The sequence below is a fragment of the Aspergillus costaricaensis genome, assembly GCF_003184835.1.
Source record: "Aspergillus costaricaensis CBS 115574 unplaced genomic scaffold BO79scaffold_66, whole genome shotgun sequence".
NCBI lineage: Eukaryota > Fungi > Ascomycota > Eurotiomycetes > Eurotiales > Aspergillaceae > Aspergillus > Aspergillus costaricensis.
Window position 1 is genome coordinate 106,675 of NW_020291866.1, and position 17,539 is coordinate 124,213.

General features: G+C 49.8%; 5 protein-coding genes and 1 non-coding gene across 6 annotated transcripts; 2 read left to right on the forward strand and 4 right to left on the reverse strand.

Annotated features, from left to right (window-relative positions):
- Nucleotides 1-1,270: 1,270 nt before the first annotated feature.
- Nucleotides 1,271-6,611, reverse strand: BO79DRAFT_233680 (DUF1793-domain-containing protein; the record flags this gene model as incomplete). The annotated part of the gene is made up of 8 exons (XM_025684302.1): nucleotides 1,271-3,101; nucleotides 3,220-3,331; nucleotides 3,427-3,583; nucleotides 4,047-4,128; nucleotides 4,384-5,594; nucleotides 5,634-5,801; nucleotides 5,835-6,112; nucleotides 6,176-6,611. 8 exons carry the CDS (start codon nucleotides 6,609-6,611, stop codon nucleotides 1,271-1,273), a joined length of 4,275 nt encoding a protein of 1,424 aa, XP_025533910.1.
- A 638-nt stretch (nucleotides 6,612-7,249) lies between these two features.
- BO79DRAFT_279334 (putative NAD binding Rossmann fold oxidoreductase) lies at nucleotides 7,250-8,399 on the reverse strand (the record flags this gene model as incomplete). Its single annotated transcript, XM_025687973.1, has 2 exons — nucleotides 7,250-7,990; nucleotides 8,073-8,399. 2 exons carry the CDS (start codon nucleotides 8,397-8,399, stop codon nucleotides 7,250-7,252), a joined length of 1,068 nt encoding a protein of 355 aa, XP_025533911.1.
- Nucleotides 8,400-8,975: 576 nt separating this feature from the next.
- On the reverse strand, nucleotides 8,976-9,719 carry BO79DRAFT_205506 (uncharacterized protein; the record flags this gene model as incomplete). The annotated part of the gene is made up of 2 exons (XM_025681858.1): nucleotides 8,976-9,434; nucleotides 9,512-9,719. 2 exons carry the CDS (start codon nucleotides 9,717-9,719, stop codon nucleotides 9,157-9,159), a joined length of 486 nt encoding a protein of 161 aa, XP_025533912.1. The 3' UTR covers nucleotides 8,976-9,156.
- A 2,398-nt stretch (nucleotides 9,720-12,117) lies between these two features.
- BO79DRAFT_205507 (uncharacterized protein) lies at nucleotides 12,118-15,343 on the forward strand (the record flags this gene model as incomplete). Its single annotated transcript, XM_025681859.1, has 6 exons — nucleotides 12,118-12,337; nucleotides 12,455-12,655; nucleotides 12,830-12,854; nucleotides 12,911-13,635; nucleotides 13,683-13,729; nucleotides 13,778-15,343. 6 exons carry the CDS (start codon nucleotides 12,118-12,120, stop codon nucleotides 15,341-15,343), a joined length of 2,784 nt encoding a protein of 927 aa, XP_025533913.1.
- Nucleotides 15,344-15,558: 215 nt separating this feature from the next.
- On the reverse strand, nucleotides 15,559-16,379 carry BO79DRAFT_291488 (mitochondrial 54S ribosomal protein bL33m). Its single transcript, XM_025689003.1, has 2 exons — nucleotides 16,317-16,379; nucleotides 15,559-16,188 (listed from the first exon to the last, which is right to left on the reverse strand). The coding sequence occupies exons 1-2, from the start codon at nucleotides 16,327-16,329 to the stop codon at nucleotides 16,019-16,021; spliced, it is 183 nt and encodes a 60-aa protein (XP_025533914.1). The 5' UTR covers nucleotides 16,330-16,379; the 3' UTR covers nucleotides 15,559-16,018.
- Nucleotides 16,380-16,811: 432 nt separating this feature from the next.
- On the forward strand, nucleotides 16,812-16,884 carry BO79DRAFT_t264. The gene has a single exon. It is a non-coding gene; the product is annotated as a tRNA-Lys (tRNA).
- The last annotated feature ends 655 nt before the right edge of the window (nucleotides 16,885-17,539 follow it).

The window sequence follows — 17,539 nt, forward strand, 5'->3', positions numbered from 1 at the left end:
GGCGTAATCGGCGTATGTCTCTGGGTGAGGTAGTATCTCTGTATAGCCATGAAGTAATAAGACGCCAGTTCTCTCTTCTCCGATCACTCCCTTCATACTAGTCATTGATGCCCTCATTGATCCTTCAACTATCCATTTGTTGCTATTACAGTCATGGTAGTAAGTACTAGTACTAGTACTGCTTAGAGTTCAATCGGTTGTAGTGTCCCTTTCAAGACCGTCTTTAGTATGTAACTATGTATGTACGTGGTGCCTGACCGCCGCACCCGCCCGGAATATATATCCTGGCAGTACTACTCTAAACAGTCGTGATCTGATGATTAGCCCTCTCTATGACTAAAGTATATAATTATCTCTACCCTTACAGTTTTAGCCAGTTGCCGGGTTATGGTTACGTGATTAAGAATATCATCGTACTACTAGTATTATAAGTCATGTTGTCCAGAATACCCATGGCGATGGCTGTAGTACTACTACCTACCTACCAACCCAGCCTATGTCTACTAATGCTAGTCAGTACTAGTAAGTAGGATATTACCAGATGATAGAACGCTACTAAGTCAGTATGTAGTAGACAAACCGCATGAAGTTACAAGGGTATCGATATTGGTCCGTTCCAGGAGAATATAGAATACAAAAGAATCCTCGCCGTTGGCCGTTTTGTGGTTTTGTTTCTTCTTTTTTTCGTTTTTCGCAAAGTAACCTCAGATAAAATATCCCTTCGCTTTTTGTATTCCCGTTTCCCGCGGCCACCCAACAAAATCAAAGACCATAATATCATACCAAGTTCGATAGCACACATACACACCCACCTCTCCTCCTCCGCTTGCTTCTGCTTGCAACTCCGCTTGTGTCTCTCTGTCTCCGCCTCTGCTTCTGCCTTCGGATCCGCACCAACGACTCCTGGGGTCCTAAAGATCCGAGTGGGAAATGGAATTGAGCAGTTAAAGTAACCGATTCATCCTGTCGCCAGCGCGAAGTGTCTACTAGGAAAGAGGAAGATGAATGGGAAAAGAAGTTTGACGCACATCTCGCTGAAAAAGGACAAGAACAAGGTGAAAAGAGAAAAGGACGTCATTTAGCAAGTATCACAACAATAGAAAATTAAAATACCGATCGAAAAGCGTGAGATTAATGAAAACATTGGACAGGAAGAAGAGATGGCTGAGGGTAGAAAATAACACTTTCGGAAAGAAAGATAGAATGGGGGAATTGGAGAAACAAAGGTGGACATGAAATCAGAACGGGGAATCAGGCGCAATCACACATATCAAGCGTCGCCTCCAGTTGCAGCGGGCTTGTCGCCTGGTCCCGAGTCTGAAGTCGGAGCACCTCCCTTGTTGAACCCACCGCGACCGCCACGTCCGCCACGTCCGCCCCGGTCGCCGCGGCCAGCACCACCTCGGCCACGGAATCCACGTCCGCGGTTAGTCTCGCTGTCACTGGCACCTCCGCTCTGGTACCCGCGCTGGGGGGCGTTGGCACCACGGTTGCTGCTCTGCCATGTACCGGCATTGCCGCGGTGGCTGCCCCGGTCTTCGAAGAACTTGATGTTGGGCTTACGGGGCTGACCGGCAGGGGTAGGCTTCTTGTGCTCGGCAGGCTGGCGATCGAGAGCAGCCTTGGCCTCCTCGACAGTCGCGAAGTGGACGACATGGTTGTTGTATTTGCCCCATTTCTCAATCTTTGTGATCTTGGCCTTGTCTTCCTCGGGGAAGAGATCACGCACAGCTTGTTCATTCTCGACGTTCGAGACGAAGAGGCCGTTGCTCTGCTTCTTCTCAATCTTGGGCAGCGGAGATTCGGAGGGCTTCTCAGGCTGAGCGGTACCATTGGCCTCGGTGGCCGTGGTTCTCTCCGGCGACGTCACGGCGGGCTGCGTAGCAGGGGCGGCGGCAGGCTGCGGCGTAGCAGGCTTAGGGATCACGGGAACGGGGGATGTACGAGCGGGAGCGGCGGCGGGAGCCTTGGCCTGAGCTGGGGCCTGCTGTTGAGGAAGGGGACCCGTGCGGGCGGGAACAGGTTGGGCCTGACCGAATTGGGGAGCAGCTCCGGGAACGCGAGGCGAGGCAATTCCAGCGGGGGCGCCAGCGGGGACGGGAGCGGGCTGGGCTGGGCCAGCGGGCTGGGGCTTGCCAGTACGGTGGGCAAAGTTGAATCCTTGAGCGCGCATTTCGGTAGCGATGCGGCCCGACTCGATCTCAAGCACCAAGAAGCCGAATGCTGCGTCCGCCAAGTTGAAGTTCCACATGTTCTTGAAGGCGCTTTCGTCGACCTGGCCAGCTGCGTTGCCGGGGGCAGCAGGTCCACCGAACGGGTTGCCACCGTTGGCAACGGTAGGCATCTTGGTGACCACCTCCAGGGCATTGTCGAGCAAAGTCTTCTGAGCCTCGTTCTGCGAAATAGCGGCCTCGACCTCGCCACGGACGGTCTCCCACACATCATTGAAGGAAGCCTTGGAAGCGGCGAGCTTGCCCCGGTAGTGGTCGAGGGAGGGGTTGACGGAGAATTCGTTGTAGGACGACCCGTAACGGAAGTGCAAGCCAGCGGAGACGGAGAAATCGGCCTTGAGCGTGACCGACAGCTGGTTCAGCATGCCCTCACGAGCCGGCGACGCGTGCGTGACGAAGATCCGGGTCTCTGAGGGGTCGTATACACGGTTTGCTGTGTCAATCAGCTCTCCCATTTGCAGTAGGGTTGTCCACATGGTGCCTTGACCACCAGCAATAGTAGTCTTGCCCTCGCCATTGTCGAACAGCTTGTGCATAACTACAGCTCCTCCCAGACCCAGGAGACGGAGCTTCACACCGCCAATGTCGAGTAGCCGCGAGTTGGCTTCATCGATGATGTGCAGCTTGTCAACCTTGTACTCTCCCGAACGGAACTTCTCCAACACGCGAACATCCTCGCAGGCACCCCAGACAGTGTAGACAGGAACATCGAGGGTGAGCCGCTTGTCGAGCAGCATGGGAAGCTCTGAGAGGGGTAGCTGATCGGGGGTGAATCGTTGCTTGATCGACTGCTGGGGAGGAGTCTGGGCGATCGTGCGCTTGACATTCTCGGGGAGCAGGGGAGAGTATTGGGCCACGTGCTTAAGAGTCCTAATATTCGAGATGCAGATTGGTGTTAGTTCGATCGGGTCACATGTTTATCATGCATGAAAGCTCTCTAGCGACTGAAAGCAGCTTCACGAATCGGGGGACGGGGAAGGTCACTGACTTGTCTGCAATGCGCTCGAGCGAAGTGTCATCGTAGAAACCGAAGTCACCAGTGTGGATGATATGGTCTGCACGGGCCTGCCTGGCCAACTCATTCAAGGACTTCAGATTACCTGCGCCGTGGAAAAAGCAAAACAGATTTCCCAAATCAGCTCAATCGGGTCTACCAATCCGGGATCGTTACCGGAGCTAGATCCGGAGCACATACCTCGCACGTCCGCAATGCACAGCACTCTGACGGGACCATTCTGAATGATTCGACCATTGTTGGGAAGGAGAGGGGCGGCGCCGGGGACGGGACCAGAAGGAACAGCACCGTTGGGGAGGGGATAGCCTTGAGGACCGAAGTTGTGTGGAGGACGGGGCTAGACAAGAAAAAAAGAGCATGAGGTCAGCACGGAGGAAGACAAGATCTTATCTGAGCGCGTTGGAGGATCGCCAACGCGCGGATTCAGAGGGGGGCATGACGTTGGACAGCCATCACATCACAGCTTAGCTATACGGGGGCAGAAACCAGAGAGGGAGCACTTACAGAAGCCATGAGTAGGGACTGGAAATAGAGGTCGGAAAAGCGAGAAAGAAAAGGTCAAGAGTAGTTGATGATGAGGCAGAAGGAGAAGGAAAAGAGACGGGGCGAGAGAAGAGGAAGAAGACGAAGAAAGACGACTGGGGGGAGAAGGAAGCAAGCACGACGAGGCGGTTTGGAACACGGCGAAAGAGAGACTCAGAGTCGCTGCCAGCCGAAGTGATGTCTCCCCGCTTATGTAAGCCCCAGGGGCAGCTTTCCAGCAAACGGGCGCAAGGGACAACAACAACAACAACACCCACAACCACTAGGAAAAAAGTAGCAGTAACTAAATAGGAGCAGGAGTAACACCGATAGGTGAATGAGTTGAGATCTACGGAGTAACTCGAAAAATCTTTGTCGGGTGTTTCCTTAGCCTTCATTCACCACAGGGACGATCTATCTAGATCTCGCCCAATAATCTACACATTGCCCAAGTGACACTTCAAGTCGGGCCCAAACGGGAAAGTACCTGGCAGCACTGGCACAGCAGGTAATTCATGAGATAATCGACATCGCCCATGTCCCTCTAATCTACCTTACCATATATACTATATTCACATTTGAGTTTGCGATACACAAAGAGTCTGCCTAATCTACAGATTCTCTCCCTGGTTCAAAAGAATCTCCTGGCTGTCACTGCCTCCTTTGTTGCCTCCTTCACCAAACACCTGCTTCGAGACAGCAGCCTGAAGAGACTTAGGCCCTTGTAATGCCATCAGGGCAAAATGACCACCCACTGTTGGGCGAGCTCGACACAATACAGGCACCCCAGGACTCCGTCCCTTGGCGGATGTGGCAACGTACCGATCGGAGAACGGCCAGTTGTGTTTTCCGTTGGTCATGAAACTCCAGAGATCATCCACAAACTCAGACCGAGTGTCGGCGTCAAATGTGCCTGCCAACCACATGTTCCAGTCTGACTTGGCCCAGTCTTGCCGGTTATCCAACGGAACTCCATATTCCGCTCGAACGGACTTGAAGAAGGTATTTCCCATTTCGTATGCCGCTTTGGGGAAGGTCTGAAGATCAAGTAGTACATCTGGGTAGAGGTTGTATGGAATTTTCCACGAGGCTGGCTTGTCGGGATATTGCAGCACGAAGTGTGTCTTATTCCCGTCTGTTCCCCGGCCCTGGTTGAAGAATAGATCCGCTCGCGCTTCCCCGATGTCAGAGTATTCGGAAAGTCCCGTCAATTCGCCGAATGCCTTGATACCGACGGCCGCCTTGATGGCAAGGTTCGTCTCATTAGCAAGTGCACCAGCTGCGTCGTTGGAAGACAGCTGCTTGGTGATATCAACACCATTATCGACCAAGTAGTCCGCATAGCCCCTCAGGAGGTCGGTGTACTGGGAGGCCCATTCGGTGTCACCCGTTGCTCGCACGTAGGCCAGGATCAGTACCATTAGATTTCCACATTCCTCGATCGGCATTGGCTCGGCCTTCTGATCGTCATGCCCGATGGCATTGGGGTAATGCTTGCCCATGTCGTGGATTACATACGGCTTTTGCCAGCGGCCAGCAGCCAAATACCTCATCATCGGTTCCAGCAGGAGTCGGATATAGTCCGGGTCCAGAACGTAGTAGATCGGGAAGGCAGGCATGATAACGTCCACCGTGTTGAGGTTGCCGTTGCTAGAAAGCTCCTTGATGAACGCGAGGACATCGGTAGTGTCAAGAGTGTCATTAGGAATCGTCACCTCTATCCCTCCGTACGCCTGGCGAGCCGACAGTGTGACGATGTCGGCGTACTTCTGACCAGCTGCCGCTTTGGCTAGCTTGGCCATTTCCGTATCAAGCACCCGGGACTCCTGCAAAGCGTCGTTATAGTCGTCAAGGAAGTAAGAGACCGCGTCATGGCTATCTGGGTACTGCGATCGGTAGTATCCGGTGTAAGGCTTTCCCAAGTAATTAATGGACTCTTCGCGCACATGTCCAACGGCGAATGTCACTGATTCTCCACTCTCAACCCTTCCTAAGTCGTGCGAAAGGGCTACAATCCCTCCTGGAGCCCATGACTGACGGTTGTCGACCAGTCTCCCGGTACTAACAAACTGAGAACGCACGTCGCCACGTTTACCGGATGAGAAGGAGAGTTTGGACCTGGAAGTCGGACGAGAGGCGAAAATCGCCTCGCCCCAAGTGGCCATGTCATCTACTTCAGAGTAAGGGACGCCGTTCTTCAACCCCAAGGAAAAGACGGCCGTGGAGCCGATCTCACGGAAACCACGCGTAGTGTGTTGTGGCTTGCCCGTCCATCTTCCGTCGATACTAGAGTAGATCTGAATGCTCTTGGAAGAACCCTCCGACACAGAAACGGTCAAGTAGCCTTTCCCACAATATGGTCAGTTTCTAAAATACGATAGTCTATGCTGAAGTCACGATATCTTACTGAAAGGGAGGGACTGTCGCAGATAGTTTGAGGGCGATATGGGCGAGAAAAAGTCCAAAGTGAAAACCACCGAACCAGCGGAAAGAGTAAACACTGAATGGGTCGCAGTATACTCGGCGCTTCGAACGATAGCAGGACGAATGTTCTCGCCCGGATTCTTGACGCTCATCAAACTGTACGCCTGGCCATCGACGCGAGCCATAACCGACCAGGTGAGACTCTGTCCCGCCCAGAACTGGGGCTCCGCATACGGCAATGTCTGAACCTGATCGCTGGGCATCCATGTCGAGAGATAGGGACTTCGGACGGCCAGGGGATAGGATGGAGGCAGCGCTGGCTGATGATCAACGAGCGCACGCTCTCGTGGGGAGAATGCGGAGAGAAGCATGGTAGTGAGCGAGCCAATACCGAGGCTCTTGGTGAAGTCTAGATACATGTTGAAGTAACTACGTCCCGGAGATCCAGCCGTGGAGGTAGTCAAATATAATGGGGAGGTTACTGTCCGCCAGCATGGAAGACAGCAATGGGATGATGATGAAGAAGATAATGAAGTGAAACGGAGAGTGGGGTTGGAGCGGAGTTCAGCGCTGAAGTTCAATGGGGAGAAAAGGCACCCCTGGCTGGCTGGATGGAGCTCTCTCGTCGATCGTGGGCGTCGTCAGCCGTGCATTTCGTCATTGGAGCTTGAGCTGGCGTGGCAGCCTGGCCAGACGCGCTCAGGAACCCGCTCGTCCTCTGGGACCTTTTGACGACGCAGTGGAGCCCAGTCACACCATCGGCGATAAACTCCATGTTGGTCGCGTTGCAGACTAATTACCATGGAAGCGCTGGGACGAACTGGGTTGTCACGAGTCGATGATTCGATGATCTCCCTGGTTAAAAGGCCCGGAATGCGGGGATGCCGTTTTTGGGATAGTGCCATTTTCCCCAGCTTAATTGACCTAATCTACTACGTACAATACAGAGTGAGGAAGCAGTACGAGGTATTCTGAACACCTTAGATATTTTTTAAAATTCGAACAATATAAGTAAAAGTCAAAGCTTGCAGCAGATTGAATATTCACTTCATCCATCCTACAACTGAGACTTCTCAATCCTTCTGCCGATCTCATCGAAGTGGATCTGCTTCCCTGTCACCAACGCCTCCTGAAGGTATGCGCCAATCTCAACAGCCTTGACTGCGTTGGACAACTTGAGAGGCAGTGGCTTGTTATCCAAGCAACAGGCAGTGAACTCATTCGCCTCATTCACAAAGGCACCCCCGAAGCGCCCGTGGAAGTTGGCAGGGACCTCGCGAGTGATGCCTCCATTGTGGTAGTAGTTGACGAAGTTACGTTGTGGGTTGATATTGACAGACAGCTTCCCCTCGGTGCCAATAACCTCCGTCGTATCTTCTTGTCCGTGGGGCATCATTCGAGAGCAGTAGTAGTAGGCGATCTTGCCATTGTGAAACTCAACAATTCCGACGGCGTTGTCGTAGTCCTTGTACTTTTTCAATTCCGGCTGGACAGCCGTGATGCCATGGGCGGAGATGCTCTTGGGGACCGAGTCCTCTCCCATAAACCATAATGTCAAGTCAATGTCATGCACAGACATGTCCACAAACACACCACCCGACCAAGCAGCGTAAGCCACGTAGAAGCCCGAGGGATCGTACTTGTCACAAGTCTGGCTTCTCACGATGGAGGGACGTCCGATCATGCCCTGGCTGATCTTATCGTAGACCTCGCGATAGGAGTCATCGAATCTCCGAGAAAAGCCACACATCACCTTCAAGTGTGGCTTGGTTTTGGCCTTTTGCGCAACTGCTCTGCACTGCCAAGGAGTTAGCCATATGCAAGGGTGGGAGGAGATACTACGGCTAGAGATCCAGTTCTATTAGATATTTGAGACATACCACTTCCACATCAATTGATAATGGCTTCTCACAAAGGACATGCAGGTCCTGATCGATAGCTTTCATTGTCTCCTCGGCATGCACCGAGGTTGCCGTCCCGATGACGACTGCTTGCAAGCCGGGGTGCTCCAGCATCTTGTCATAGTTGTCATATAATGTAACTCCATATGGCTCCAGGTGTTGTCTGCCCCATGTGATCTCAGCTGGGTCGGGGGAGAAGGCTGCGACAACTTCGGCCCGCGGGGTTTGGTGAAGGAAGTTATGGACATGGACCTTGCCTATCCGGCCCAGACCAGCCATTCCAACTTTTAGCTTTTGAATGGGCATTGTGAGATGAAATTCTGTGTGTAAATAAAGAAGAAGAGTGAGATTGGATTGGATAATTCAATATAAGATATTCACAAGCTTTCTTGTTGATTGGAATGAAATGAAACCTGCTGGGCGAGATCCAGAGGCCTTATATGTTCTGGAGGCTTCAGAGTACATTGTCCTGGGTCCAGCAAGGCTGATGGGGAAAATTTCCTTCTTCAACCTCAAGTCCATATTTCCCCCTCTGTAGATGGGCAGTAATTGAGTTTCTGCGTTGTTTATGCAATGGAGCGGAGAGAGATTCATGCACCGATAGACAGTTGTGTAGAACCAAGACGGGTGGAGTTGCTCACTCCAGACGGAAAGACTTGCCGTCATCCACAAAGCATGGAATTGGCGCGACTGATTGGATGATCCACTGCAGCACACCGCGGGGCGTCTCCACTCAACATTGTTTGGGCAAGGCTTTCCATGACATTGATGCTCCCCTACAGACAGAAAGTGTGATTATCGGTGTGATCATTCTCATCATTCCTTAATCCTGATGCTTCTACCCCATATAGGAGCCACTTTCACATTTACTGAATGCGGGGTATTCTCCAAATGTACATCAAGGGGTGGGGGATGGAGGGATGATGGCACGATAAGAAAGAATATGAAAAATACAATAACTGGAAAGAAAGCCATCACGTTGAGCTGCTCTTAATCAAATGTTTGTTGACTGGGTCGCTCGAATTATCGGAGTTGATCGAGGTGCTGTGGCTGTGAGACGATTTTATGCGCGCCCGAAAGAAAAGTAGGATCCCCATCCTCTTTGCTTCATCCAAGCATTTCTGTGCGGTCGGCTTGGATCAACGCCAGCATTCTTCTCTATATCTGGTTGAATCTCTTGGTGTTTCAGAGTATCGGATCTAGATCCGTCCCTTTCAGTCGGTGTATTGCCACTCAACGATCTTTCCGTGATTTCTGTGGCTGCTTCATCTGGTAAGGAGGATGTCTTTGGTGTCTTCGAGCTCCTCTTCTTTACAGTAATGAACACAACGGTGAATAATACTATGACAGCGGAATTGTCAGTGCCTGTTCGACCACTTGACCGACTCATGAACCTGTTTCACTTCTCAGAGACATACCACCGATAACCAACACCAATGCCACGATGGTGCACAAAATAATCATTCCCTTAGAGGAAACATTTTGCGTCGTTGAAGATGACTCTGATTCGCCATCTCCATCTTGGCTGTCGACACTATTAAGTATACCTTGTGCGACCGCTGGTGATGATAGCACACCTAACACCAACCACAAAGGCTGTATTGAGTACATGGAGACGCCGATCATTTTTTGAGACAAGAATGTGAGATGCGCGGAGAAGTTTTTGTATCGATAACTGACACTTAGAACTAGAGGATAGCTGAGAGTAGTCAGGCTCGGGAAGAGCGCTCACCATATCATATATGGGAGTCGATGGGGTCACCAGGGGTGCGAGATTTGTGAAGAATTTGCTGGTGTACGCAGCACCACGACATCTTATTCCGTGATAGGCTTAACTGTGACAGCCTAAATCCTGAAGATGGGCTGGAGTGTTTGACTGTGTGGGAGGGCCCGGGATCATGCAGTTTCACTGGTTTGAGGGTGAAACGCAATCGTCAAATCGGAGACACGGAACTCGACTTAGTGGCATATCGGCGCCAACTGCAACCACCAACTCTGCATAGACTTTGGATAGTGTCCAATTGTAAAGGTGGCTTGGCCGCCGATGCACGAGGGCTCCATAAGTCTTCAAATGTTCTGCATCTGCTCGGGCGCAAGTGAGGCTGCGTCGGACCATTTGGACGAATGACCACAATTATACACCTACGCCATAGAAAAAGCAAATGCGACATCAGTAAATTCAGCTCTGCAGAATGTCATATCTCTGGAGAGAAATCTTGTGACCTTGATCTTTCAGGGAATGGGCAGAGCTATAGGTTGGGTATCATTATAGGGCAGTGATAATTGAGGTCTGGAATAGATGGCAATGCCATCTTTCCCAGCCCATAATTGGCCCGGTGAGGCGCCTTGTCTGCCTTGCTAGACAAGAGTCTTTTCTTTGACCTGACACCGATCCAATTGTCAACGTTTGACATTCTGGATTTCTTAGAGGTCAGGGTAGCAAAAACGGTGATGTTACATGCTATTTAGCTTGCAACCACAATGACTAGTAGTTAGTAGGTAACAGTACCAGTGACACATACACTTATCAGTATGTTGTGCAGTCACAATTCAGCCTCGGTAGAATCAACAAAAAGGCATTATCATGCTCGATTCGGCAGCCACTGGCTTCCGTTTGTGCATTTTCACTATTCAAGTCACGAGGAGCCATCTGTATTGGTCACTCAGGATACTCCTTGTCCCGCTCTTCTCACTCCAGACGACTTGCAGATCACTTGAGAGAGACTACGCTGTGGAATAAGTATAACAAGCAATACAGACGTGACAGTAGCGACTCACATTGTGATCTTCTGTGCTGTCATCCTTTAGGAACTCATATTCTTGCAAGTCGAGTCACTTTCTGTCCCACTTGGTATTCATATGCTTCCGTCTCTCACTATACACTGGAAGCCCAGGACCTGATAATCAAACTTCTCAGCCGCCTCAAGATGCAGAACGAGCAAGAGTCGATGTCCGAGGCGGATTATATAGAATGCCCTGATATTACGAATCTCGCCGATGGGACTACCTATGACGAGGTGGAAGAACTGCTACTCTTGCATTTGGCAGACCATAATGATTCCCTCCCACCAGAGCTCGAAGCAACTATGGTCTCAGAGGAGGACAGACCCGTGCCTAACAGACAGATTTCTCCACTACTCATGGAACGCCCTCAGAGTTCTGGTATTGACATGGCAGCTTTTTGCTTCCAGAGGCCTACCCAGGGTCCAAATTTGTTCTCCCTGCAGCCAGCAAGACGCTCCACACTGAATGCCATGCCTCCTGGGGCTGATACTCATCTCGATGGTGGCAAGGATGTGTCCTTGGTCACTCGAAAAGGACTGAGAAGAGAAAGGTAAGCAATATGTCTGACACTTGGTGCTAGGCTAACCTTCGTTTGAATGAGCAGTTCTTCATATCCAGCGAACTCGCATATCAGCACACGTAATGTAAACGTGATTCCACGAAATGGATCTCTCGAATCACAAGTACCAGAGGACACCTCTCTAGAGACAACACGGGGCAAGGTGCATGCTGGGCATGGCTTGCACGCTTTGCTTTCTGCAGATGTTTCTGTGCCACAAGTTGGCCAACGCTCGTCCGCTGATTTAGAGGCAGTCTCAGAAAATGCAGCGCCGGGTATGTGAAGCACCATGATATAGAAGTTATTCACTGACCTGTTCATAAAGACACACGTACCACTTCCATGGAACACAGAAAGGTGGGTAGTCATTAAATCAGGTCTCTCCCTTTCCTGCTAACGAGAACCTAGAACACCCACAGAAACGAGGTGACAGAGCATGGAAGCAAGGCACCCAACACAAGTATCTCTGGTGAACATCAAAGCAAAGCGACCGAGCAAAGTTTGTTGGTTTCTAGAAATCAAACATCAAGGATCACAAAGCGTCGCCGTTTAAACAAGAAAAGCACCTTCAGTGCCAGACTCCCATCCACTGGTGGCTCTGAAGATGGAGAACCCAAATTATCAGAAGAAGATCTATTCCAGTTGCTAATCAACCGTATCAGAGATCGCGAGAAAAGTGCAATGGTCGCCTCTAAGATGAAACAGCAAATGGAGGCCAAAATTACAAAGGCGGCCGAGGAAAACAATATGCTGAAAGGCCAACTGGAAGAATCTTGCCAGCAGATCCAGAAACAATCATCTCAGCTCCAAGCCTACAAGTCCCGCATGGAAACATGGAGGTCGAAGTTTGCGAAGTTTAGAAGCTTCTTGAATGAACTTGGCTGCGACTTTCAGAATTTACGTGGGGAAGCTATTCAGCTTAAAGGAACAAGAAAAGAATTGTTGATTGAGAGAAATGAGATAAGCACCAGCATAAAAGAAGCGAAAGCACAGTTAGCTAAGGTTTCAACTGACGCAGAACATAAACGAGGTGAACTTTCAAAGGTGGAGAGCCAAAACGGCCTGCTCAAGCAAAGTCTGAAAGATGCCGAGGAAAGATCGAATTACCTTTTGACGCAGCTGTCGGATGAGAAGAAACGATCAAGTCTTCTTGAAGTCTACATACAAAATTGTGCCAAAGCTCAGTCCACCAAATTGGACAAGATCATGTCTCATCAACGTGATATCAGAGGAAGTTTCGATGCTGCCTTAGAAAGTCTGGGCGATCAACATGTTGCTTCCATAAAGGCCCTCCAAGAGGGTCTGAGCTGTGATTTCAGCGGTTGTCTAGCCTCACTCAGAGAATTTTGGGAGGGTATCTCGTCAGGAAAGGCTGATGTAGCAGCATGCACAGACATTATCCACGCCTTCGCAGCACGGTAAGCTAAATAATTTGAGGGCAGAATCCTGTCAGTTAGCTAATACGGCTCCTTAGCATGGACTCGGCGATGCACCAGCTGGATGCTGGTATCGCAAAGGGGGCCGAGGCAACTGCAGGCCTGACCGAGAGTCTGAAAGCACAGACTGAGATTATCGGGAAGCATGTTGTCAACGAAAATCAGCTAGTGGCAAAGATTTCGAAAGATTCAGAAACTAATGAGAGTTTGCGAAACGCGCTTCGAGAATTGGCGGCCGCCAATGAGGACATAAACGTCTCAATGAAGGGGCTAGAGGCGAGAGAAAGCGGTCTTCTCGATCAATTTACAGCTCTGGAAGCCAGTCTATCGGCGATGCAGCTACCAGACCAGAGACAAATTTTAAAAGAAGAGACTCAACAGTTTGAGCAGACACTTGCCGAAATGGAAAGAAAGATCCAAGGTTTGTCGGAACAGTCCAAGTTGGCCGAGGAAGCCTTGAGAAACAAGGATCTTGAAAATCAGGCATTGAGAGGATCGCTGGAAATTGCATCAGCAAAGGTGGATGATGACGATTGTCGCATCCGGAGGTACGAAGCGGAAGTAGCAACACTGAAGGATGAGGTCAAGTCGGTGGAGGCAAGGGTTCGTAAAGAGCTCAGTAGAGCTAGTGTTATCTCCCGAGAACAGGATCGGGCAAGATACGACCAGCGAATCCATGAGCTCCTACGAGGGAAATCCGAGGTTGAGAGAAATTTCAGCAAGGTGTCCATGCAGTTGGCTGAGACACGACGAGACCGAGTAAGTTCCAATACGATTGAGGGCAGAAACCTACTGATGCAAAAAAGACAGTGCGCGAAGACATGATGAAGCAGCGAGTGAACGAACTGGAACTCCTGGTAGGCAAGCGTGGAACTCTGTTACTGTCAAGATGCTGACTGGTATAGCTTGGGTCCAAAGAAAAGGAGAATGAGTGTCTCAAAAATGACCTATCTGAGAAAACATCCAAGCTAGAAGAGGAGAAGCACGAATCAGCAAGACTTACAGAGGCCGTGTCATTGAGCGCGGCGGAGCAGACATCTCTTCAGCATCAGATTGAAGAAGATGCTCACCGGATTTCAAGTCTTGAGGATGAATGCTCCAGAATCAGCAAAGAGGGATCAAAGTCGATCGAGGATTTTCAAAGCAAAAATGACATGCTCTGCAAGGAGTTGCAGAGAAAGGAAGATGAGTGTGTTCTTATCCAGTCACAGCTCAAGGCTACGATGTCAGAAAAGGCGGGCCTCGAATGCAGCAAAGGGAAGGCGGCAGAAGAGATAAAATCACTACTCAGAAGGGTCCAGAATTCCGAGAAGTGGATGAACAAACTGAAAGCAACGCTGGGTCAAGCGGGCCTTGTCACACCTGATCAGCCAGCCTCGGAAGCATGGAGCAGCCTAGAAACTACTTTGCGCACAGTTATTAGCAGACATGCCGCCCGCGACTCCCCGGACCCATCTCCTGGTGGAAACCAGGGCGTTGGTGGCTCAAAGGCTCGAAGTTCTACTCTAGAACAGGATGTCTACAAAGCTACAGAAGTGATCTACAAAGCAGAAAGCTTTCAAGCAAGCATTATCTCTTCGCCCTTCCCAGCAAAAGCTAACCCGACAGAAAACGACGCCGCAAAACAGCCTTTCTGCTCCGCGCAGAACCCCAATATTGTACCTTTTTCAAGCTTCCGCCAACGGTCACCGATAGATAGTTCTGTCTTCGGTAATGATCAGGATGACCTTGCAGCTATGCTACTTCTTACTTCAGAGCAACAGGCTCCGAATGAGGTCCATTCAGTTAGCAAGCCTGATGAAGCCCAATCGACAGGAGCAGCCAGGGTCGCTGCACAAGAAGAAACACTTCTGCGAACGAAAACCGCTGGTACGTCAGCCAAGAGCAAAGTGCTTCAGCCAGATCCTCAAGACATGAATGACGAGAAGGCACTCGAAACGAAGTGCAGCAGTAAAGAGAAAGAAACTAGATCTAAAGGCGTCACTTTCGAGGCACAGAGTACGACATCCCCAGGGCAGAAACGTAAATCATCGGCCGGAAGCAACCTCAGTCCAAGGATTTGGCAGAGCCAGTCCATAGAGGACAGACCAGCCCGTCTCAATCGCCGCACATATGCCAGGGCTCGTCAACCCGTGTCTCGGACACTGGCAACCCTAGAAGAACAGCCGACCTGTCCCCCTAGTAATGAGCTTGCTGATGGAGCTGCGCATGCCACCGCATCTTGCTCCACTGGAAACAAACGAGCAAAGGTTTCTGTGGATCAGAAGCCACAAACAAAGCCCGTCAGCGAGTACTTCGAGCGCAAGCCAACCCCCAAGAAGCTTGCTTCCGGAAGCAGCAGGCCTTCTTCGATTAATGCCAGCCAGGGGACCAATCCACAGCGAGCAGCTAGAGGCAGGGTAGCAGGGCGAAAGACACGAGGTAAGACGCAGCATAAGATGTATAACAAGAACACTAACCCCAATAGGTGATCATTACAATGCTCGCTTCAGCCAAGGAGCCTGAGGGACACATGAACGAATATGTCAGACGGCAGTCAGGCGAAAGAATTACTTTATGTACCAGCTTTCTTCAATTCGTGCACTTGCTAACTTATCCGGCGTGATATCGGGAAGTAAGAAAATCATATTCCTATCTCAATTTCCGCAACACAGAATGTCTGGAGCTTTCCAAAATAATGTTATATGCAGCAACGCAAATAAATTGATAAATGAAGATTGATTCAACCCAGAATGTCTTGCTCTAAACGCCACAATATAACACCGAAAAAGATGCACAGCTCGAACGTCCACGGAAGCCTGTCTTTATGATCCAGCCTCCACGACCATCCTCGCCACTGCACCGTCTAATATACATGATCGTCTCATATCGAAAAAAAGATCCTGTGATGGCTCATCCCAAATCCAGCCGGAGGATACGGTATCGGTATCGGTATCGGTATCTCGCAAGTCGTCTCGTAGCGGTTAACCGTAGAAAAGAAGCCGAACCGAAGTGAAGCGAAGCGCAACTATCGTCAGAAGTTGCCTCTAACCACACACTCTCCCAGCGATCGAGATATATGGACGCCGTCCAGCCGAGCGTGATTATCGAAACGAACCACCGAGTAAACGAAACACAAAGAAAATATATCCGGACCGTAAGGTGGCTTATTTATTCCTTCCACCCTTCGTAGCCTCCAAAAACAGGACCTTCTTCTTCACGACGGGATCGTACTTGAGCATACTGAGCGGACGGTGCGTACGGGGACGGATCATCGTGCGATAGAAACCGGTCATGGCCATGGAGATGAGACGCACGGTGATAGTGCGCGACTTGACTGTATGATGCCAGCTTTGTCAGTCTTCATTCAATATCCAGTGGATTTCCGCAGTGTTACTGCGGGTGCAGTCGAGCTTTATGGGAAATCGGCGCAGGGGTAGAGTCATGGGGAATGTGTTAACGCACCTTTCTTGGCCATTTTGAGGGGCTTTCGGGGGAGATTAAGCTTGAGGAGGTGGATTGCCTGGGCGTCGAGTCGAGGGACTTGCGGAGTTGCGCCGGAGAAGTTTGGAGGATTGGATTGGGATGCTGGCACGTGATGAGGCTGTTTCCTGATTGGGGATGGTGGGTTATTGGTGGGTTATAGTTGGGTGGGTCATGTGACTGCATGTGGTTGGGTCGGGCTGTATACTTGGAGACTGCTGATTTATCTTTATGCGATCAATATCGTCTCTACTTAGGGTCGGCTTGAATATCTGGCGGAATGACAGCCGGCCAGTGAAAAGGATGAGATGGGACGGCAAGCATGATGGTGTGTTAACACCGGCTCGACTGACATTCAAGCAAGATCACATGGACATACTGTAATAGAGAAATGGAAAGCTTGGACCCGAATGTGGAAGGCATTTATTGTAGCCTTGGATCTTATACTAGATTAACGCTGCATCTTTCACCGAACTAGCCCGGCTAGCTCAATCGGTAGAGCGTGAGACTCTTAATCTCAAGGCTGCGGGTTCGAGCCCCGCGTTGGGCTTTCTTTTTGTTTTTCGATTGTTGGTTTTCTTAGATCCACAGGCCATCGGCTACCTGTGGGGCCTTCTTTTTGGCTGTCCATTGCATGGGATATGTGTGAATGCGGATGGCCTCGATGAAAGGGTCGACTACACTACCCGTAATATTCTGCCGCATGAGCGTCTCAGCGCATTTCTTACTGAGGGACTCTCTGCCGTAACATTGGAGAATTCTACGGGTTGTCAGGTCCCCAGGTCGCCAGGTCGTACGTATTTTTGGTTCTTACCAGTATGGGACCTAGTTATTACTAATACTGATTATCGGAAAAACTAAGCTGTAAAAATACACTGTCTCACCAGGTGGTAAACCTGGCGAGCTTTTATATTTACAGTATTTTTACTGATTTTTACTAGAAATTCTAATTAGAATTAAAAAAATGATTGAAATTACGACCTGGGGAATTCTGGTTATATATTACTGTATAAATATCAGAATTTATTAATTCCATAAATATATTAATTATATCTAATTATTTCTAGTAAATATTAGTAAATCTATATATTATCAATATAATTTAATTAAATATATATATATATAAATTTATTAACTTAATTTTGAATATATTAGATTATAATATAAATCTTCTAATTATATCTAATCATTTCTAGTAGATATTA